The following is a 23,696-nucleotide window of genomic DNA, read 5'->3' on the forward strand; positions in this document are numbered from 1 at the left end:
CCTATCGTTACCTGGCTTTTGTTTAGCCATCAATGTTATGTAATCCTCTAAGTATTTAGGAGACTTCTTTGCTCTCTGTGACCTTCTCAGCTCTGGGTTACTAGCATGAGTTCCCTGACTGGAGGGAGATGTGAGCCTGTTCTCCTTATTTTGCCTTGGTGCCTTCCAAGGACTGTGCCCCAATGCCTGGCCTGCTTGCTTGCCCACTGGGCTCGTCAGGCCAGGGCTTCTGTCACTTTGTGACCTGGTTGACCTGCCTAGCTGTAGACCCTCGGGCCCCTTGAAGTGATAGCCACTGCTGGGCGTCTCTGTTGAACCTCCTAGGTCCGTCCAAGACCTGTCAGGAGGCTGACCATTCCCTGAACCCCGTTCTGTGTCCGGGCTTGTGTGGGTTTCTGTACTTTCCCAAAACTCAGTTACTCCCTGATTTGGGCTAGAGGTGTTGTAGTCGGGACTTGGTTCCTCGACCACCTCCCTGTATGTTTGACCCCCTGTAGAATTTGGGGTAAGGTCAGGCCAACCTTGGGGATTGTGTGCCAGCTCTCTTGCGGGGAATGATTTGTTGGGATGCCCCCGGGTATCCTCCATGACTGGAGTGCTGTGTGATGTGTGTGGAAAGTGAGTATGCCCCCGGGGTGACTCCCTGGCTGGAGTAGGCGTGGATGCCTGGTAGTTAGGTAGGCTCATAGAATTCTTGTTCGGAGCTCTCGCGGAACCCTGGGATGGGCCGTTTGTGGCTCCATCAGTGGAGATGGGCAGCAGCTTGTGCCCTTCCCTTTGCTCCAAAGGGTCCCCCTCCCCCCCTGGAAAAGACCCAGGAGTCTCATCTGAAAAGTCCCGCCTAGGGCGGAGTTGGTCGATGTGCCGACGCAGGACACGACCGTTGTCCAGGGCAACCTCGTAGGAGAGAGGACCTGTGACCCTGGAAATAGAAGCGGGGACCCAGGTATGACCAGGCCCGTAATTGCGAGCCCAAACCGGGGCACCCACAAGTAGTTGTCTAGGTGCCCTAGGATGTGAGGTAGATGAAGGCAGTCTGTCCGGATGCAACCGGTCAAGTTTAGTAGTAAGTTGACGCCCCCAGCGAAGTTCAGCTGGGCTTCTCCCTGTAGAAGTGGACGGTGTGGTGCGATAAGAAAGGAGAAAGTCAGCCAACCTGTGATGCCAGTCCCCGTAGGTGAGTCTTTTCAAGGCGTCCTTTGTGATGCGCACCATACGTTCAGCCATACCGTTGGTGGACGGGTGGAAGGGTGCAGACATGGCATGACGAATCATGTTAGCCTGTAAGAAAGCTTGGAATTCGGAGGAAGTGAATTGAGGGCCGTTGTCAGACACGATGACATCTGGAAGCCCGTGTGCAGCAAAAATCCCCCTCAGTACCTGAATAGTCTTTGCAGTGGTGGTGGAAGAGACAGGTACAACCTCAAGCCATTTTGAATGGCTGTCAACAAGGACCAAGAAGAACTGGCCCTGAAAGGGCCCAGCGTAGTCAATGTGCACCCTAGACCATGGGGACTGCGTTTCCTCCCATTTATGCACGGGAGCTTGGGCATCTCTGGGCGAGATCGTTGGCACAGGTGGCATGCATGCACCTTAGCCTCAATATCCTTATCTAAAGCAGGCCACCACAAGTGGCTGCGTGCAAGAGCCTTCATACGAACAATGCCAGGATGACCCTCGTGGAGGGATTCTAAGACCCTAGTCCTCATTGAGGTGGGAATGACAACTCTGTTTCCCCAAAGCAGACAACCCTGAGAAAGGGACAACTCATTTCTTTTGGACCAGAAACTCTGAAACTCAGGACTAGGGCAGTGCTCAGGCCAACCGGACAAAACCCAGGAACGGACACGTGAAAGTGTGTGATCTGTACCTGTTTCAGCGGCAACATCCCTGGCACAAGAGGGAGCTCGGGCAAGGCTTGGATTGATAGAATGTTGACAGCTGGTGCAGGGTCAGCTTCTACTACTGGCAGAGGCAATCTACTGAGGCCATCAGCATGGCCCATTTCTTTCCCAGGCTTGTGGAGTAAAGAAAAATCATATGCAGACAGAAAAATAGACCACCTAAGCATTCTAGGGGAAATGATTTGGGGAGTCTGCTTACGTGTGGTAAACAGTCCCAGCAGAGGCTTATGGTCAGTAAAGACCGTGAAATGCCTGCCATATAGAAAATCGTGGAATTTTTTAATTCCAGCAACAACAGCCAGAGCCTCCCTGTCTATCTGAGCGTAGTTGCGCTCAGCAGGAGACAATGTTCTGGAGTAATATGCAACAGGAACCTGAGTTCCATCAGACCTGAGGTGGCTCAGGACAGCTCCTACCCCGTAAGGGGACGCATCACATGCGATGCACACAGGAAGAGATTCGTTGAAATGTGCAAGTACACTGTTAGAAGTGAGCAAGGCCTTGACTTTGTTAAAGCAAGCCTCATGTGTATGTGACCACTGCCACACTGCTTGTTTGTCTAGTAGCCTGTGAAGAGGCTCAGCTACACTAGCTTTATGTGGAAGAAAAGAATTGTAGAAATTCAGGAGGCCCAGGAAGGCCTGAAGTTCGGCCTTGGACTTTGGCCTAGGTGCTTCTAAAATAGCTGTTAGTTTGGATTCAGCAGGGTGAATCCCAGCAGCATCAATTTTGAACCCCAGAAATTCAGTAGAAGGCACCCCAATCTTGCATTTGTCTTTTTTGAGCTTGAGGCCTGACTTCCTGAATCTTAACAGAACAGCCCTTAGCCTTTCAGCTAGAATGTGTGTGGAGTCTCCTGCAATTAAGACATCATCAAAGTAGGGGCAAACCCCTGGTATGCCCCGTAGTGTGTTTTCCATTACGCTTTGGAAAATCCCAGGAGCGACATTCACTCCAAACTGCAGCCTTTTTACCTTAAAGGCTCCCCTGTGGGTCACAATAGTCTGAGCTATAGCAGCATCATCATCAACAGGCAGCTGTTGATACGCTTGAGCTAGGTCAAGCTTTGCAAAAACGCGCCCCCCCTTGAGGGAGGCCAGAATATGACTGACCACAGGAACAGGATAGGCATGTTGCTGCAATGCCTTATTCAGAGTGCATTTGTAGTCAGCACAAATGCGAATGTCCCCATTTGCCTTTAGAGGCGTGACAATGGGGGTCTCCCAAGGACTGGAATCAACAGGTTCTAGGATTCCCTGTTGAATCAGTTTGTCTAACTCAGTGTCAATTTTACTCTTTAAAGCAAAAGGGACCCTTCTTGCTTTAATTCTAATGGGAGTGACAGTGGGGTCTAGCTTTAAGGACACAGGGGGTCCTTTGAATGTGCCCAGCTGGGGGCTGAAAACATCTGCAAATTCTTTGCAGACTTCCTGTAGGTCGAGTGTTTGTAAACTGTTGAGTCCTGTGACGTGTATCCCCAGGGCCTCAAACCAATCGAGTCCTATGAGACTCGTTCGTTCACCCCCTACTACTAATAAGTCTAGTGGACCTTCAAAACTCTTGTATTGCACGTTAAGGGTGGCCTCCCCCTTAACACACACTCTTGAATTTTGAAAATCTGTTAACACAATGTCAGAAGGCCTTAACTTGGCCTGAGTTCCACTACTGGAACAAATCTTCCTAAATGTATGCAAGGAGATAATTGAAAGGGCAGACCCTGTGTCTAGTTCCATAGATAATGGAACCCCTTGTAGCTTCACCTTGAGTGACAGCTTTTTCTTAATGGGCTTGTGTGTGCCTGTCCTAAGGATGCTTCTTCGTGAAGCGCAAAAACCTACCCTATTCTGGCTGGGGAATCTGGTACCTTTCAGGCGCAGTTCTTCCTGAGGTTGTACCTTTCGTCGGCCCAGACACACAGGTGCAATGTGTCCTTGTTTGCCGCATGCCCGGCAGGTAGCGGAGCGGAACTTGCAGTCGGTTCTCCTGTGGCGACCTCCACAGCCGATGCACTTGAGCGGAGCTGAAGAGCTTCCCTTCTGTTTTTCTTCCGTCGTGGGGTGGAGACGGTCGACTTCCTCGTCCGGATCCTCCTCGGAGTTTCTTTGGGCGTCTTCCTGGTGCACGGATGCAACCTCTGGACTGTTTCTGATCGGCCGCATGTTCTTGACAGCGCCGCCTGCTGCTTCTTCTGCGGTGACTTCCCTTAAGGCATCTTGGTAGGACAATTCTTCTTTAGCGAAAAGTCTTTGTTGTAGATCTCGATGCCTTAACCCGCACACGAATCGGTCCCTCAGTCGTTCTTCGAGGTCTTTGAACTCGCAGTGCTTGGCGGCCTTCCGTAATGCAGCGATGAATTCTTTGGCCGACTCACCGGGCCGTTGATCCCTCTGCTCGAAGGTGTGGCGCCATGCGATGACGGACATCTTGGGGTGGAAGTGCTCCTTCAGTAGCTTCTTCAGATCTGCGTAGCTGACAGACTCTACTGGAACAGGTGCTGCAAGGTTTTCTGCGATGTCGAAGGCGTCTTGACCGCAAACACAAAGCAGGGTGGCAGCCTTCAAGCTCTCTTCCCTCACTTGATTTGCCTTGAAGTAGTTCTCCACCCTGACTACGTATGACTCCCACCGCTCTGGATGTGAGACGTCGAATTCCGAAAGCCTTCCGATTTTCGCCATCTTCAGAAGACGGGTCTATCAGCCAGCCTACCCCCGAATGCGCACTGGATTGGCGGGTAGCTGCCGAGTCGACGCCGTTCCGCCGCTCAGGACTCACTTGGGTAAGCTTACACTTCTTCCTTTCCAGGCGGTGTAAGGCATCCCACCTTCGTCGCCAGTGTTGAGTCCTTGGCGGGAAGCAGACACGAGAAGCAGTTGAAGTTCTCAGTTTCCTTTATTCAGCGTTCAGCTTACAAGTAGATGGCTTCAGCAGCTCCCAAAACCTCCCAGCTTCTTATATAGACGCTTCCCGGGTAAATGTGATACTTTTCCCGCGCCAGCACCCGCGCATGCGCACGGCGCTGGCGACAGCCTGTCTGGTCCCGGGCAGCTTTGCACCTGCCCGGGACTGCCTGCAAACGCCCGAGCCGTTTGCAAGGCTCGGGACATAACAAAACCCATAAATGGAACATACAACTAGAGGGATTTAAATTATTTAAAAGAGACTAAATAAAAGAGGAAGTGGAATTGCACTCTGTATAAGAAATAACTACATATCTAGAAATAGAGCACAAAAATGATGAAAACTGTCTTATTATGCATTTGAGTCAATATAAAAAAGAAAAAAATGACTTGGACTTTGTAAGGCATTTGATTAAGTAGATCACAACCTACTACTGGATAAGAAAAAAAATCCATCACTACCACATGGATTCATAGCTGGCTGACTGGCTGTACTCAGCGTATGGTCCTCAATGGAACTGCATCTACATGGAGGGAAGGATGCAGTGAACTGCCCCAGGGCTCTGTTTTGGGCCCAGTGCTCTTCAACATCTTCATCAATGATTTGGATGGAGAACTCATCAAATTTGCAGATGACACCAAGCTGGCAGGAATAGCCAACACTCCAAAAGATATGCTTTAGATACAGAAGGATCTTGACAGACTTGAAGGTAGGGCGCTATCTAACAAAATGAAATTCAGTGGTGAAAAAAATAAGGTTCTATATTTAGGTAAGAAAAACCAAATGCAGTATAGGTGATACCTCACTCAACAGTAGTAACTGTGAGAGAAATCTTGGAGTCCCAGTGGACAATCTCTTAAATATAAGCTAGCAGTGTGCTGCAGCTGCCAAAAAAGCCAACACAGTGCTAGGCTGCATTAACAGAGGGATAGAATCAAGATCACATGAAGTGTTAATACCACTTTATAATCCCTTGGTAATGTCACACTTGGGATATTACATCCAGTTTTGGTCACCACGATGTAAAAAAGATATTGAGATTCTAGAAAGAGTACAGAGAAGAGCAACAAAGATCAGAGCTTTTTTTTGCATAGAATGCCCAGAACGGAGTTCCAGCACCATTTTTGAATGGAACCTTGTAGGATAGGCAAGGCGGGTTGTATGACGTGTGTGAGTTCTGGCACTTTTTTTTTTTTTTTTTTTTAGAAAAACATTGACAAAGATCAGAGGACTGGAGGCTAAAACATATAAAGAATGGTTGCTGGAAGTGGATATGTCTAGTTTAATGAAGAGAAGGACGAGGGATGACACAATAGCAGTGTTCCAATATCTCAGGTGTTGCCACAAAGAAGAGGGAGTCAAGCTAGTCTCCAAAGCACCTGAAGGCAGGACAAGAAGCAATGAATGGAAACTAATCAAGGAGAGAAGCAACCTAGAACTAAGGAGAAATTTCCTGACAGAACAATTAACCAGTGGAACAATCTGCCTCCAGAAGTTGTGAATGGTCCAACACTGGAAGTTTTTAAGAAGAGACTGGCCAATCATTTGTCTGAAATGGTATAGGGTTTCCTGCCTGAGCAGGGGGTTGGACTAGAAGACCTCCAAGGTCCCTTCCAACTCTGATATTCTATATCTCTGCTCCCTGGATTATTTTCTGTTCTGAAGGAATGTGTCCTCCTCAACCTGTTTTTGAGCTACCACCCCAGACAATCCTTTCATAGTGCCATGTAAATATGTTCCTCACCCCCTGCCCTATTGTGAATATCAGGTATATAGCTCTGATGTTCTTGATTAATGGTCTTAAGCTATAATATTGCAGATCATTGTTCTGTTTAATTTTGAAGCTCACTAAAACAATGGCTGCCTCATTAACTTCTAAGGAAGTGTAAAGGGCAGGGTGGATGGTTATCTGTTCTTTAAGGAAACTTTTTATTCTGTGGGATTGTCTGTATTCCTCCAACAGTAAGAAGGGGTAGTGCTGTCTCTTCCTAAGGGATGATTGTCAAATAATAGTTACTGAATAACAATGCTTAAAATAAGTATTATGAATGCTAACTGCATAACTTTAGCATATTGTTCAATTTTATTTGATAAATTGTTTTGCTAAACTTTGGCAGTTTATTTTTCATACTCCAGTAATAAATAAATGTTTAAGGCAAACTGGGCTAACAGAGCACACAATCTGTGTGAAGAGGTTGAAAATAAGATGCAAATGATAGGATGTCCATAAAAAAAGTGTTTTGGCACTTAACACTTGATTTCATATTTGAATTTTTTAGTTAAATAAAATTATGCTGTAAGAAGATTTCACAGACTAACTATAAACAATGGCAAGACAAGTAGCAACAATGGTGCATTGGAAGATCTGCAAGAAATATCATTTGTCGATAAGCAAGAACTGGTGGGACCACAAAATAGATAAAGTAATAGAAAATAAAGATGCTAAAGCGCTCTGTAATTTTAGAATTCAGACAGACAAGAACCTGCCTCGTAATAGCCCAGATTTACAATTTTCAGTAAAAAAGTAAAAAAATAAATAAATCTGGTTAGAGGACATGAAAGTACTTGGAGACAGCATAATAGAGGAGAAAAACGGGGGGAAATTGCAAAATAAAAGCCCTGCAAATAGAAATATAATGATTGTGGCAAAAGAAAGCAAAGATAGTACCACCTGTTGCAATCCCAAAACAGGTGGAACACCACTTGAATACTATCAGCATTTACAAAATCATTATCTGTCAATTGCAAAAGGCAGCTTTACTTGGAACAGCCTACATTGTGCAATGATATCTTTATCATCATCAATAACAACTGCCTATCCCTAGTCCTTGGGAAGGACTCAATAAATGGATAAAAATGTCAGATCCAGTCTATAAATCTAGCAATAATAATAATAATAATAATAATAATAATAATAATAATAATAATAGATGATAGTAATAATAAGTTAATGGCAACCCACAAAATATAATATTAAATTCCAATATATATTTAGAAAAATGTTTCTAAGTTCCACATAAAACAAAAATGGCATTGCTACTACCCAATTAATAGTTTGAAAATGGGTCTATTTTCTAGAAAGTAAACTAGAGAAACTGCCAATGGACTAAAATAAGGAAAGTCAGCCTCATCAGTTTCAAAAATGGAACTTTGTAACTGATGGTAAAGTGGTTTTCTGATATGTTTATTACTAATCCATGGTTTGGTGATGTGTAATTAGTTGAATAAGTCAAAATTTATTGTATTCTCAGAATACATGCATGCTAAGCCATAAACTGTGATTTGGATAGATTCACAGAAAGGAACGATCTTTAGGAACAACCGATGAAGCTTCTTGGATGAGACGTGAAACATCTTCTTCTTTCTTCTCATGGGACAAAAAACCCCAGCACCTCTGAGAGAACTATCTTTAGTGTGCTAGAATGTGATATATGAACCCATCCAGTAAATAATTGAAATAGCATAGTAGAAAAAAAATGGAGGCGAATGTTTTTCCTTGTTGGTATAAAAAGATTCTGCATCCTTTTGGATCTAAATGATTGTTCTTCAGGCTTTAATGCACCATAACAAGGTCTCGAACAGTATACAAATTTTCAACGCACATACCATGTTTTACTGAAGGCATACTTGTGAACGTGTGGAATTCATAATATGGAATTCATGAGATGAGTTTGATATCTTTGTTGTTTTATATGGGGACCGAAGTCAGAGTGAAAAGCAAAGGCGAAAGTCAAACAAACCACAGGAAATGAGGGATGGATGGTGAGCAGAACACAGCAATGCAGATGTTAAAGAGCCGGAATACCAGGCTGAACAGGAAGCTCTTGTAATAAATCAATGACAGCAGCCAGTTCAGGTTCTATACCCTAGGACAGGGATAGGCAACCTCGGCTCTTTTATGATTCATAGCTGACTCTTTTATGACTCATAGCTGACTCAGGAATTCTGGAAGTTGAAGTCCATGAGTCATAAAAGAGCCGAGGTTGCCTACCCCTGTCCTAGGATTTCTTGGCTGAGCCTTTAATAGAATCCTCTGTTTTTTCACCGGGAGGGAGCGTTGCTTCACAAGCTTTCACACAACAATGCTGGAATTGCATAAAAGATTATTAGTTTTTAGAGATTCTATAAAGGCTACTTGGTGGGGCCTGTCACTGCGTCACTTTTTTCCTTTCTCAGTTTCAGCACCTTGTTAGATAACTAGCCAGAAGAGAACAGGCTGATGTAAGAAGGCATGAGTTATAACTTGGGAATTTGCATAACTCTTATTCCTTCTTTCAGAATATCTCACCGACCTACAAGCACTCATCATAATATTTTGCATTTATAAAACACTTAGGAACGCTTACTTAAAGCAGTAACAATAAACTAGAATTGCCATCCTGTTGAGCAGATGGAGGTGTTGGGATGAGATTTCTGGCGAGAGATTATCAGGATCTTAGAATCACAGGGTTGGAAGGAATCTTTGAGGTCTTCCAATCCAATTGCAAGGATCCATATACCATTGTAGACAAACAGCCAAGCAGTCTTTTCTTGAAAACTTGCAGCAATGGAGCTCCCAAAACCTCAGAAAGCCCAATGTTTCATTGCTTAAGAGTTCTCAGTCTTCTTTATGGTAATTGACTGATTTATACATAGTCCTAAATTTTGGGAAAAATTCCAGCAAATACATCTGAAAAACATCAGTCTGGGGAATATTGCAATAAAGCTTCCTTAAGATGGAACCAAATAAATGTATTATTTGAGATCATCTGTTTGAAAATATATTAACATTTGATGAATCAAACTAATATTTTACTGGACTTTTTTATGGTTCTTTTTCATTGTTCTTTTCCTTGTTTAGAATGAACATTATACTAGCAGTATGCATCCTAAACTATAGACCAGAGTCACACATCCTGCTAAACCACAGTTTGATTAACTATTATTTATTTCTTGAACAGACCACAATTGACTAATTTGCTGAATACACTAAATCACAAACCATGGTGGTAAGTTCACAAGTCACACTAAGCCATAATGTGGTTTGTTTGGCTTACTATGATGTGAAAAGCTATCCATAATGTAGATTGCCAACTACATTATGGTTTGAAATAAACACACTGTGGGTGACATATTCAGAGACTGTCCTGTAATAGCTATTGTGACAGGTCTTCGGTGCAGGGAGTTTGCAATGAGTAGTAAGATTTATACAAGTTAGTCCTTGCCACAATGCAGTGAATAAAAATGCTGTAATTCAATTCTAGTAAAGAAATATTGGTGTTGCTCCTTGCTATTAAAATAAATTTTAAAATCCCTAAGCTGGTAAATGGAGCTCAGTTGGGAATAAAGTAGCTATGTTTAAATAGCACAGTCATGTCTGCCCCAGTGGATGAAATTATATACAAAGTTCAATTCTCACCTCTTTACCCTTTTATTAAGAACAGTCATTTGCTTTTATCTTTTGTAATTATCAGCAAATTAACATTATAACTCATATGCCATGTCTGGATTTACAGTGCTTCCCCGCTGGTTTAAAAGTATTTATTCCCCCCCCCCCTTAAGCCAGAATTATCCCATTATAATATGTCTTCAAATTGTGTTAAATCTTTACTTTTAGGTAAATGTAGCTACCTTATGGTGGGTTTGATCAGAGATGTATTCTGAGAGTCACAGGGATTCTCCTCAAACTGATCATTAGCCAGCCTCTCACTCACAATCATTTCTTGCCCAGCATTTGCTTTTGCCAATGGTGCTACAATGCCTGAGTGCCTTTCATGCTTGTTTCTTCCTCAATTTCTGGAAGTGAAGAACTCTACTATTTTGTTTAGAATAAAAAAGGGACAGTATATACACACACACACACATACCATCTTTCTTCAACAGTGTTCTGAATTATATTTTAAGATGCTGCAGTCTTGATTTTTCTCATTGCAATATCCAGAAATTTAAACAATTATTAAAACCTACAAGTTGGTGGTGACTTTCCAAAGCTTCTAGACTAGAGGCTTTAAAGCTTTGGGGTCCACATGTATTACTGAGGCTTCAGACTGGGCAATCCCAAACCAATGACTGGATTTCCCTAGCTGATACTTCTGAATTCCTTCACACAATCATATATTTTGGTAATGGAAGCTACTGTCCTATAGAACAGAATATTTGTAGCTTGGGGTTGAATGTGGGATTCTTGGTGCACTCCAAGCTTGATGGTTTTCTTGTGGATGTTCCGTTACCAAACTAAGTAACATCATCAGTGTGGTAGGGTCTGCTCTCTTTTTATATACTAGTGCCTTGCCCTATCAGTGTTTGTGGGAATGGATTTGGTGGTTCCTTGACTGGGCTTGTTTCTCTGAGTTGGTAGTTTCGTGACTGGGGTATTGTTTGCTTCTTGATCGATAGTCTATTAATTTTGGTGTTAATTGCTAATCATATGGGTATTGGTTGCTCATGAAGAGGTGTGTAGGTCTTTTTGTTTTTGTTTTTTATTGTCATTTTAAAATATACTATATAGATAGTGTTTATCTCTTATTGATAACTGACTGGACAGCCATTTGTCTAAAATGGTGTAGGGTTCCTGCCTGAGCAGGGGGTTGGACTCGATGACCTCTAAGGTCCCTTCCAACATTATTATTATTATTATTATTATTATTATTATTATTATTATTATTATTACTACTACTACTACTACTACTACTACTACTACTACTACTACCTTACTGCTAGCCTCCTACATAACCTATATGCCTCTAGTTAATTATGACTTATTCCATTGACCTATTTTTGTGGGTTTATAGTACACACAATTATAAATGGACTGAATAGGCTCTGTTCACCCACTATGTTAAGTTAAAATGAAGTTGGCTACTTTTAGCTGCATGGCTGAAAGGCACTAATTCCTGGTTTACTTCAATATGATTTACTGAACTAACCCAATTTATTGGATTCTCACAATACACTAATAGCCATGCTGCCTGAATATACCCAAGGTGTTGAGCCATAAAGCAGCCAATCACATTTTCTTTTAGTAGGTTCTGCAGAACCACTGTGACTGAATCTGGATGTTCTGCTTTGGATACCACAAAGTCTCCTCCCAGAAGGTAACAAAGAAAACAAGTTGTGAAGAGGATGTGTAGTGTCCCAGACAATCTTGTGGACCCTGCTCAAGCAACGCTTCTGTGCTATGTCCTGGATGGGAGGGAGGGAACTGCCAATGATCTTTTTGGCCATCCTCACCACTCTCTGCACTGCCTTCCTGTCTGAAGCAGTGATGCTTCCAAACCAGACTGTGATGCTGTATGACAGGATGCTCTCGATCGTCTCCCTGTAGAAAGTGGTCAGGACAGGGGAAGGAAGCTGTGTTTTTCTCATACGACACAGAAAATGCAGGCGCTGCTGTGCCCACTTCACCAGTGTCTCACTGTTGAGCGACCAAGCCAACCTACTTGTTCACTGCACACCAGGAATTTGATGCTGGTAACCATCTCCACAGGTGAATCATTCATGCACAGAGGAATGTGGCTGTGCCTACCTTTTCTGAAATCGACAATGATCTCTTTGGTTTTTCCAGTATTTAAAACTAGGCTGTTTTCTTTCACCAGTTCACCAAAACCTCAACTTCCTTGCAGTAAGCACCCTCATTGTCATCTTGAATAAGGCCCACTATTTGGGAGGGATATTTTTTTTATATCAGCAGACTTCTTGTAGGGTTGTTGCTTGGATTCTTGGCCTATGGTGATAAAAAGAGCCCGTAGTAAACCTTTTCTAAAAAAAATTGCCTTTAGGTGTGGCTTCGTTAATTCAAGCCCTTGACTATGGAACACTTTTCCACAAACCTTTGGTAGTTCTGAGTAAATTTTTGCCAGTGAACCCTCCCATTCTTAACCCCCCCCTCATTGAGGAAAGGAAGATATATAAATGGGCCACAATTAGAAAGTGGTTTTCAGTGCCATTTTGATAGAATACTATTAATAAAAACACATCTCTATTTGGATCCCATGTTAAACAAGTTCTGCAAATAGAAACAGGAATTAAACTTGTTACATTAAATACTTTTTTTTCAAATGGTGATTTAATGAATGCATTATAGAAATGAATAGTAGTTGTATGTGTCCACAGTAAAATGTTATTTGGGATTATTATGGGATTATTTGGTGTGTCTTAAAATTGCGGCTGGTGTTGCACTGACGCCAATTTCTCCTATCTTGGGCATATCATTTTCTTCACAACTTTTGTTTGCACTTTCTTTTCCAATTTGATTTTCAGATATTGATCTCCACCTACATCCTTACCTTTCCTCAAATTTCTTTTCAATCAGGTAATAAAATTGATTCAGTATTTGAATGTTCATCCATGGCCACCATCTGCCCATCTACCCCAATCTATTATCCTTCAACTCTGTTAAGCCTGCAATCCTCAGAATTTCCAGCTTTCAACCATCTGCCTCGGCATAATAGTAATTTCACTTCCAAGCAATTCAGAGATCACCGAGTTGGAAAAGGATAATCAATGTGAAAAGCATCCTGGAATTAAAAGGCTGATCAAATAAACAAAACTTCTGATTCAGGGGGAACTCCATCTTCGTGGAAGTACATCCAGGTGTTATGTTTCTAGCAGCAAAGAAAAGTATTGTCAACTCCATTAGGTTCCAATGGAATTGGATGACAATGATAAGCATCCACAGAGGAACAATTTGCTACCAGTATCTGTGAGCAGGCTGCAGGTTTGATGGAATAATTATAACAATAAGAAGAACAGAGTGATGCTGATAGATTCAATGGTATATGGCAAGTAAAAGAGCATGGAATGTTGCAAATATGCCAGATAGCTGAAGAAGTAAAATGAGCATTGGAATAGCTGAAGGACAGTGAAGAAGCCCTAAAGCTAATACACCATGGAGGCTTACTGAATACCAAAAAGGCCAAAGTGGCCTGTAAGAAAGACCAAACAAAAACAGAAAAGATACATGGCAAGGCAAAGTATTAAAATGGCGAGTACATAAAAAACTAGCAGGCCAGGCAACGGCTAAAAGCAGGAAAGTTGAAGAAAGAGGCAGGGAGGTTAATTCTGGCTGCACAAGACCCAATCTTGAGAACAAGATCCAATCTTAAGAAGCCACCTCTGCAAAGAACCTAAAGATACAGTGGACCACCTGGTTAGCTGTTGCAAGAAGATCGTATAGGTTGATTACAAATAACAGCATGACAAAGTAGCAACAATGATTGGAATACCTGCAAGAAATCTATTTGCCTGCAAGCAAGAACTGGTGGGACTACAAAGTAGACAAGCTAACAGAAAATAAAGAAGCTAAAGTGCTGTGGGACTTCAAAGAGACAAACATTTGCCACATACCATTCTTGAGTTAACAGTTACCTATAGGAAAGGCAAAGAAAGCAATCTTAGTCAATCTTAATAGGTGCTTTGGGTGCAATCCCCAAACATCTGCAGCACCACTTGAAAACCATCAGCATTAACAGAATTACCATTGGTCAATTGCAAAAGGCAGCTTTTCTTGGAACAACTTACATTCTGCACCCTTTAATATTATTATTATTATTATTATTATTATTAACAGCAACATCTGTCTATCCCGGGATTCCCAGGTCCTTGCGGAGGACTCAATTGGTGACTAAAAATGCTGAATCCAGTCTAAACATCTGCATAGCTAACTGTGCAACCAACCTTAATAATAATGTTCTGGACAGTTTAAAACAACATAAAAAGGAATAAAGATGGAAGATAACTAACAGATGAGAACAAAGACAAAGAAAAAGGGATTTCATTCTTATTTTACCAAATGCCTGGGTGAAGAACCAGGTCTTCAGGGCCTTTCAAAACACCAGAGTTTAAATCTCATATAATGATTTAATGTTCCAGGATATCATGCAAAGTTTGGAATGGCAATGTCTAGCATCTTTTAGTAAATCAAGGACAGCATTCAGTGCCCAATGAAGGACTCTTTCAGCATATTGTTATGCTGCACAAAAATATATGATTAATACACAGTACGGACACAGCCAAATTAGAAGGGAAATCTACACAACTTGTCCCAACATTTAATATTAGCATTTTAGACATGAATCTTGTATAGTAAGCTGAAGGCTCATGAAAAAGCAAGAGAAAACCAAAACAAGAAAATGTATAAATAAGACAGGGTGAATGAAAGAAATATTCCAGTTCCAGTTGTAGCAAAATAAATATTCTGCTTCTTGGAAGTATTAAAGGAGAGTATGGAACAGCAATTCAAACAATACAACTCTCTCATATTTTTTCTATTAATGTCCTGTATTTTTTCCTTAAAACTGAAAGTAACTTTTAATGAAGTGTATATATTTTTGCTTTTAAAAACCCACAGAATCATTTGAAAATATGATATTAGCTAGATAAAGCTATTGAAGCTTAAAAGCTAGATAAGTCGGTTTCAAATATTTATGAAGAGTGAGTTCACCAATAATTTTTAAGTTATTCCATTGGTGAGTAATAAATGGTGTGACCCCCACTATCATGGGAGCTGTACTGGTCACCATTGTGTTCCTGGGTGCAGTTCAGGGTGCTGATTGTCACCTTTAAAGCCCGACCTGGCTTTGAACCAGGTTAGCTGAGGGATAATCTTTTTCTACCCATCCAATTTGATCCAGCGGATTGGGCCTGCTGCAAATCCTCTCAGCCAAAGAGTATCAACTGGTGGAAACTAGAAAACAGGCCTTTTCTGCTACATCCTCTGACTTGTGGAATATTCTCCCCTTAGAAATTAAAATGGCCGACTTCTGGTTCTGGTTCCCGGCATCCCTAGTCGTACGAGGAGACTTGTCTCCTCGTCGGCTAGCCTTCCCTCCGCCGGTAGACCCTTATGCGGGTTGAAAGTTGCCCTGGAGGGTGCAACCTCTGTCGAGGAGGCTTTGCTCGGCTGCTCCTCCAGCTGTCCGAGCTATCTCTGAGGGCTGATGGAGAAGAAGATCGGCCGATCACCCTGCCGCTTCAAACCCCAAGTCAAAGAACATCTAAGCTGTAAGAACCCCTGTGGTGAATCTGGGTGAGACTTTTCTTTGCTACTCTCTCTACTCTATTTTGTTTTTTGTGCCTGTAAGAGCCTTGTTGGAATTATTTCCCTGGCTTGAAAAAGCAGCTTCTGCGTGTTTGGGAAGAAAGGCATTGTATAAAAATAGAACAAAATTCTAAAGACTATATTTTATTTCCATATTTTTGGGGGGTACAGAATTTTTTTTTCTCTTTCTAAGAACTGTACTATCATCTTATACTGGAAGGTTATTTCTTTTTTCACATTATACTTTAAAAGACAGAAAAAAAGGAAATGGTGTCTGGAAAAGATCTTTTTTTAACCTACTGAGGTCATCTAGTGGCAAAAACTTAATACTGTAACTTCTGGTTACTCTTTGAAGATGGAATAGACCTGACCTTCAAATTATTTTTGAAAAGAAAAGATAAGCTGTGCAGCTGTGGGAATTGTGGGGGTGGACACTGCCTAACTTTTATTAAATATAGCCTCTACAAAAAAGAAAAAAGAGACTCTTTTTAATTACTATCAAAATGGAGAAACCTCAGTTACAATTCAACTGTAAACTTATATTGGAAAAGATTTATGAGGCTACTGCAGAAATATGTGCTACAATTAAAGAGTTTACTATAGAATTAAGATCCAGAAATCTCACTTCAAACATTCAAACTGATGTCCAGACTATATCTGACTATTCTATAAATCAAAACATACTAGAAGAGGAATCAACAGAGATAAAAGAGCAACTTATTCTATCTTATAAACTTTCTATCTGTAACTTTGAGGAACAGAAGAAGCAAAGACTGAGATTTGAAACTGCAAAGCAACAATGCTTTAAGGATGGGAGAAATAGATGCCTAATGCAGAGGATGGGACTCCTATTCTTTCAAAGGCCACTGCAAGCAACAAAGATAGATCTACTAGCTGAAAGGGAAGCTTGGTTATGGAAACCTGCCTGGCACAGAAAAAAAGCCAGAATCAGACTGAAAAGAGAAATTTAAAACTGTGTAATGGATTAAAAGGCAATGTTGGATTTATGGACTGTTTTAAGGATTAAGATTTAGAGTCAGAAGTAAGAAAAAAAATATATAGGAGGATGATTATTAGAATAGATATTTTAAATAGATTAAGAATGTACCTTTTGGAATAATAGGTTTATTTTGATGAAAATTATTATGCATTGGAATTGAAAAAATGTTGGCTTTTTAGATTTGGATGGTTTCAATAATTAACTGAGTGTTTTAAATTAGTAAGATGACCTTTCTGTATGATAACATAGATGTGATAAGGTATGATAATCAACTGGATGAAATTTGAATTTTGTTTAATGAACTGAAATGATTTAAGGTTTAACATTATTTTGTTATCTTAAAGAGATTGATCGATTGTGGGATTATATATGTATAGGGTAGTTTAATATTTTATTTCAATTAGGATATCTATTGTGTAGTGAAAGAAGAAATAAATGAGATTGGTGATAAAATGAGGGATGTGAGAGATTAAGAATTAGAATATATCTGGAAAGGATACCTGAATTGATAATTTGTTGATTTAAAGTTAAATTTCATTATGGTAATTGTAAACTGACAAAGTTTTAAAGCAGGTTTAGCAGTAATAGAAATGTAAATTAGAAATGGAATATTTTAAACATATTATGCTATTTGAGGGAAATAGAGAGGGGACAGTGAATGTATTAAGTTGAGTTGTTTATATATGTTTTCACTTTTGAATGTTTGATTACCCAAACACCATGGTGTGTCCTGAGTACTTTTTCTTAAAAATTAAAAAAAACAATAAAATGTGTTTTAAAAAAAAGAAATTAAAATGGCCCAACTCTGTTGGTAAGGCTTTAAGAACTTGACTATATACCAGGGCCTAGGCTCAGATTGTGTTAAGGGTTCTGTTTCATGACTTTTATATTAGTTGGTTAGTTATCTTGGCTGCTGTATGTATTTATTGTTTGGAGTTTTTATTGTTTTAAATTGTTTTAATTGTTTTGTAGTTTCAGAATTGTCAGCTGCCCAGAATCACTTGGCTAAGATGATTGGCTATAGAGATTGATTGAATAAATAAAGGCATAATTGGTACCAAATTTTCCTTAGAACAATGTAAATACTAACACATTAAAACTTTAATAGATAATATTTCCACTATCATTTACTTATAGTTGTGAGCTCAACAAACTGCTATCTGACACAGTTGTGTACTTTCCCATTTAGTCCAGCAAACTGAATCATAACGGACCAGGCTGCTGAAAATACCGAACTACTGCCAATTTTCCCAAAAACCTTAATTGGAATTAAAAGCAATAATAGTCTAATAACTGAGATACTGGCTGATAAAACATTGCATGGGAAGAGAGGGTTATAGTACATTATGCACCATTTGAAAATACTATTGCAATCTGAAAGGTTTTAAGTTCCATATGTTTGACATAATGTAAAATATAATATAGGAAATACTCATACATTCATCACTTTCGCAGAATAAGATCCCTGTATCCAATAATAAAGTGATTTATTTATTTGTTTGTTTATTTGTTTATTAATTTGCCACCTATCTCATGGTCAAGCTACTCTTATATGTTCCGTTATATATTGCCAGGGAAGGTGGGTGTGAAATGTTGTGAACAATCCACCTAATCTCTGATTTGTGGAGAACACTTATCAAGGCATCTAACTTTGGACAACCTAATCTTATGCTTCATGTGCTCTGTGGTACTGGCTGCTAAAAAAGCATTTATCCAATTTTTGATAAATTAAATTAAGGTATCAGACTAGAGTTCAGAACACCTTGAGTCCTAGTCCCATTTTAGGCACAAAGCCAGCTGGGTGACCTTGGGCCAGTTTCATTCTCTCAGCCCTAGGAAGGAAACAATGGCAAATCACTTCAAAATCTTGCCAAGAAAACAACAGGGACTAGTCCCAGGCAGTTCTAGGACTCAAGAATGACTCGTGTGTGTGTGTGTGTGTGTGTGTGTGTGTGTGTGTGTGTGTGTGTGTGTGTGCACGCGCGTGCGCAGGCATGTGCGCACGGGCACACATACAAATATATATTATCCAGTACTCACTTTTTCACTAATAAGTTCTCTTTTCTACCGTACTGAGCCTTCATTGCTTTATACTTTTAGCAAAATATATAGAAAAGCCATGTGGTTATTAAAATCATGGGAAACTTGTGGTTCTCTGGATGCTGATAACTACAAGTTCCAGTTTCCTTTTCTCTTGACTATGTTGATGGGATTGCTGAGAGTTGCAGGTCAGCAAAATCTAAGGGGTATAAGTGTCCTCTGCTGGATTAAAGACTTGCTTTGCTACAAAATTATGGCTTCCTCACTTCCTATGATTTGCTCCATGAAAGAACATCAACTTTTATGCAAGGACTTTATCAGGATTTTCTCACTTTGGAAACTAACATGGAACTTCCCACTCCTATGAGAGTTTACTCATCCTAATTAATTCATTGGGGCTACTTATAAATGTGTGCATTTAGTGTCATAGCCTTTTTTGAATTGTTGCCCAATTCTTTCCATTCTTACTTTATTAAAACTTACCGAATGATTCAAGAGTAGTCACACCCCGTCATCCAAGGTACTCCGTAGCATTGCTGTGAAGAAAAAAATCGAGACCTCTATAAAAGCCACTCTTTGCTTCTGGAGCCAAAATGGGATCTACATTAAACAATACAGAATCTAATTTACTGGAGCTGCTGAATTCAGTCAGTGGTAATCCATATGCTATTTATCTACTCATCGGTCAAGGACAATTCTTTACTTGGAACAAACTTTCCCGCCCACCAATGGACTCAGTAGAAACAACTTAAGAATAACTCTTGCAGGAAGTCAAGTCAAGGTTTTTCAGTTAAACTCATTTCCCCCACACAGGCCTTTGAAGTCTAATACTTTTATTCCCATTTCATTCTATCCCATCTTTTGGAACTTGATGATTTTTCATAATTTTTGAGGCAACTACAAAATGTTTTAAGCCTGCATTTCAACCAGGCATTGCAGACATGACACACACATATCTGAAATCCACCAAGTTGGGGATGTTGATTTAAACTTTAGTTGGAAGAACTTGTATTCAAGTTATGCAGCATATGCTATGTCTATAAATCCAGCATGAGCACATGTGTACAGGGCCTAGCATACACAGTCATACTCAAAATACCTTTATATTGTCATCCAAGAGGGCGCACTAGATTTAGATATATAGTGATAGACTTATGAATGAACAAATAATTGGGTGGAAAGAGAGATCTCTGCTGCCCACCCCCTTAAGGTGAAAGATCAGTGAAAAGTGACTCTTTTGATATGGCTAAAATGCTTGTCTGAATCCCTGGATCATTTTGGGTTATTTCAATTTCCCTTCATTCCATCTCCAGAGTGAGCAGAATGTGCTGCCTTCTCCAGGACTTCCCTTATCTTTCCATGAGCTCACAAATCAGTGTAAAGCGTATAGAAACAGGTTACAACTTTGCAAAATTCACTAGCTTCCTCCATAAATCTCTGTGTTTAATCTGTTCTGATTATCTCTTTTGAGCCTAAAGAGGCCAGGATCTTGCACCCTCTGGGAACTGATAGAATTAAACTGAATAGGATTACTTATTAGCGGTCATGCACCGTAAGCATCCACTACTCGGGCAATCACCTTTCCAGATTGGGTCTCTCCCAGACTGCAGCTTTTAAGATTCCCAAATTATGTTGCTCTTCATCTTTTAGAATGACTGAAGATTGTGGCCACTGGTGTCCAAGACGATTTGGAAATACTAGGTCGGGGAAACACAGCGTAATAGCGAAGTGTCTCTCGGCTCTCCTTCAGCTTTTTGATCCCCTTGGCAGATAATTCTACCAGCCAGAAGGGTCATGTTTAATTTCTTTTCGTCCTTTGCCCGCCTTGGACAAGACAGGAGTCGCCTGAAAGACATGCAACAACCGCGATCCTCCTCCGTGAAAGGATCGGCCGGTCCAGGGTCCCGCCGCGCTCTCCACCTCGCCTGGGTCCCTCCCTGTCCTTTTGACAGACACCGCCGCGGGCTTCGCAGACCGCCGCGGCCCCGGAAGCTGGATACGACAATGGTACGATGTTCGCAGACTGAGCTAGCCAAAGGGGAAACATGAGAAGACGCAGCTATTCATGTTCCCGGGCTAGGGCGCTCCGGTCTGGACAATAAAGACGAGCAGCTGCCGCCGCGGGGCGAGAACTCTCGCGAGCGGTGTGCGTGCCGAAAGCGTGTGGCGGGAGCTGGGATGGGAGCAGGGAAGAGCGGAGCCAAGCAAACCAACGAACAAGCACGCAGTCAGACCGAATCCCGGCTCCGCAGCCATCGCAACTCCCAACAGCCGCCAGGTACTGACCGCTGGAGGCATCCCCGGGAGTAGGAGAGGACGCGCGCGCGCGCGCGCTGAGCTTGACCTGAACCAAGGCAACGGGGGGGGGAGGGGCCCGTCACCGCAGACCTATCTCAACCTCACCTTCGGGCACAGAGTGGTCCTTTTGTACCAGCAAGCTCTCCCGGTCCCGGTTTTCCTCCGCCTTCCTTTTTGCAAGAGATAAAGGCTCTGTCCGCAGCTGGTCTCTTGCGATTCCTACGGAGGAAAGAAAGTGGGAATCCTGGCAGGGCGGTGGGACTACAGGTGAAAGGTCGCTAAGGTTTTGCAGTCCAAAGGGAGAGCTAGTGAGTCCGCCGGCCGTGTCCACCACGTCCGGGCGCGACCTGGTCTTCGTAAGCGCTCGGTTTCGCTGCTGCTCAGCGGTCCCGCTCGCTTAGTGCGCGCGACTTCTCTCCCTGTTCTTTCCCGTTTGAAACGAGCCGCGTCCTTCAAGGGGTTGAGCGGCTTCTCTGCCTAAAAACAATATTACTGAGAATACAGCCCGAACGCCTTCCCTGCCAGAAGCATCCCCCATCACCCCCACCACTCCCCACACCCCAAGTTAATAAGATTCATAGTAATAGCAACCAGAGGCTGTGGGGAGAAGGCGCGCAAAAGATCCTGCTCGGCTTCCTAAGGGAAGCGGGTGCTTTTATTTTTGTCTTTCTGTTTGCTGACTGGGGGCAGGCCGGCGCTTGATCTCGTAAACTCACCATCACTAATGGCACAAGTGAACTGCGCCTTGTCCCGTTTCTGAGCGGAACTGCCGCACCTCTACCGGTATTAGGCGAGTTTGGGACGCGCAGATCCGCAGGAGAATCATCCGAGGGAGTCGGCGCAGCATCCTCCGTTAGGCGCCGTCTGTTCTCTAGAGTGCGCATCCGCATTTCTGCGAAAGTTGATGGGGCCTCGGCGGAGGAGCGCTTGCGAGGAGCGGGCTAGTGGTATTTGCGGCGACCTTTGCGGAAACTGGGTCCCGCTGCGGGAAGCAGTCGTCGCCTTTTCCTGCGTACTGTTCTCCCACCACTCCCACCAATGACCCGTGTCTTTTAAGCGCCGCTCTGTATTGTGCCTTAAACAAGGAGCTTGAGATATCTAGACACGATTGATGCGACTTTCGCAAACTGTATGTTCTCAGGATATTTGAAATTCACGTGCTCTAGATTTTGAAATACACATGTTTCGACTTAATTAGTGGAAACTAAATGTTTCGGCAGTGGCTCTGATTCACAGGTTACAAATTGCAATAGGATTATTATCGCCCCAACGGGCTTGTTTCTAACTTCTTTTGGTTCTGCCGGAAGGGGACCACCCTGGTTCACCTGGAGCACGCGTGGGAACGCCTTTGTCGGGAACAGAAGAGTCCGGCGAACATGAACCAGACCGAGGCCTTCGAGTGGTGGCGGCTTCAGAGGAGTGAAGGAAGGTTCTTTGGACGCCCTCAGAGGCAACCCAAGATGCTACCGTTTAACTTTGGGAAAAGTACCGCTGGTTCAGCTGAGGCCATCCTAACGGGGTAATTTGATGGGGCCCGGAGGCTTTTCTTTCTTTTATCTTTTTTGTAAAAGGTCGCATCCCCACAGAGGAAGACCTGTATGATGCTTGAAATATGACAGTGCCAGATTCGCTCTTGGGAAAAGTCCTGAGGGCTGGCCGGCAGACACCTGGTGAGGGCGGAGGACCGGAGGGGACTGTGGGGGGCGCGAGAGTTGTCTGTTGCCTGGGCCCAGAGCGCCCGGCAGGTTCCTGTCTTCTTTAGGTCCAGTAGCGTTTGTCCCATTGCCTTGGAGGCCAGTCCCCCGCCGACCCGCAGAGCGGCCTGCCAGACCGTCGCGCGTCCATAGCGTGTTTTTCTTGCGGACAAATCCGAAAGGAGTCTGAACAACAATATTGACAGTGGCTACTTCAACGTTTTTTTGCAGTGGAGGGTGAGGCGAAGGCGGCGCGACTCCTGGAGGTGGCGAAGGCTTAGTTTCTTTGGGATGGGGATGGCGCGAGGGTGGGGCGCTGTTGGAGCGGGATCCCTTCAGTGGCTTTGCTTAGCAGAGAGGCCAAAGGGAGCTCCGGCCGCGAAAAGCTCCCTGTGTGGGTTCTGACGAAGCGAAGGCAAACCGGTAGCAAAATTAAAGATTGGGCTGGAATAAAGGGGGGAACGCAGCAGTGGGGAGGGCGAGAAGAAGCAGAATAAGGCCGACGACGCCACCCGGGACTCTACTTTCATCTCTCCGCCTTCCCCCACCCAGAAACGCGTAGATGTGAATCTGAATGTGCTTTCTGCTTGGGCGATGCTTCGTTTTCTTGTCATGGATGAGAGCTGGACAAGTTGATAAACTTATCTCGCCTCTCAAGGAAGGCCCCTTCAGCCTTGGAAAAACCCTTAATGCACACGCATTTCAGAAACGAGTTTTCCAAGATTGTTTGTCTGCGTCTTTTTCTGCGCATCTTTTGCAGACTTCGCCTCTGTTCCTCTTCCTGTCCTGCTATCTCTCTGGCTGAGTCTACCCAACCGGCTAAACCAGGGTGCAACTGGAGGGTG

General features: G+C 42.6%; 2 protein-coding genes across 6 annotated transcripts in view; both read left to right on the forward strand.

Moving 5' to 3' along the window:
• ODAD2 (outer dynein arm docking complex subunit 2) overlaps positions 1-11,903 on the forward strand; it is a 98,243-nt gene extending 86,340 nt beyond the window's left edge. Inside the window, exon 20 of the mRNA XM_039363957.1 lies at positions 11,804-11,903. Coding sequence (XP_039219891.1) covers positions 11,804-11,806 — 3 coding nt within the window. The 3' untranslated portion in view covers positions 11,807-11,903. The remainder of the gene's footprint in view (positions 1-11,803) is intronic.
• A 9,112-nt stretch (positions 11,904-21,015) lies between these two features.
• Positions 21,016-23,696, forward strand: part of MKX (mohawk homeobox) — a 57,637-nt gene continuing 54,956 nt past the window's right edge. For 4 of the 5 annotated variants that reach the window (XR_005559222.1, XM_039363966.1, XM_039363978.1 and 1 more), the window contains exons 1-2: positions 21,033-21,137; positions 22,465-22,676. Coding sequence is in view for 3 of the 5 variants with exons in the window: in XM_039363966.1 (XP_039219900.1) it covers positions 22,534-22,676 (143 nt within the window). In the remaining 2 variants the exon portion in view is untranslated. Of the gene's footprint in view, positions 21,138-22,464; positions 22,677-23,696 lie in introns of all 5 variants that reach the window. The other variant, XM_039364002.1, reaches the window with a different exon arrangement.

This window comes from Crotalus tigris, unplaced genomic scaffold, assembly GCF_016545835.1.
Source record: "Crotalus tigris isolate CLP2741 ecotype Arizona unplaced genomic scaffold, ASM1654583v1 scf7180000017591.2836849, whole genome shotgun sequence".
Taxonomy (NCBI): domain Eukaryota; kingdom Metazoa; phylum Chordata; class Lepidosauria; order Squamata; family Viperidae; genus Crotalus; species Crotalus tigris.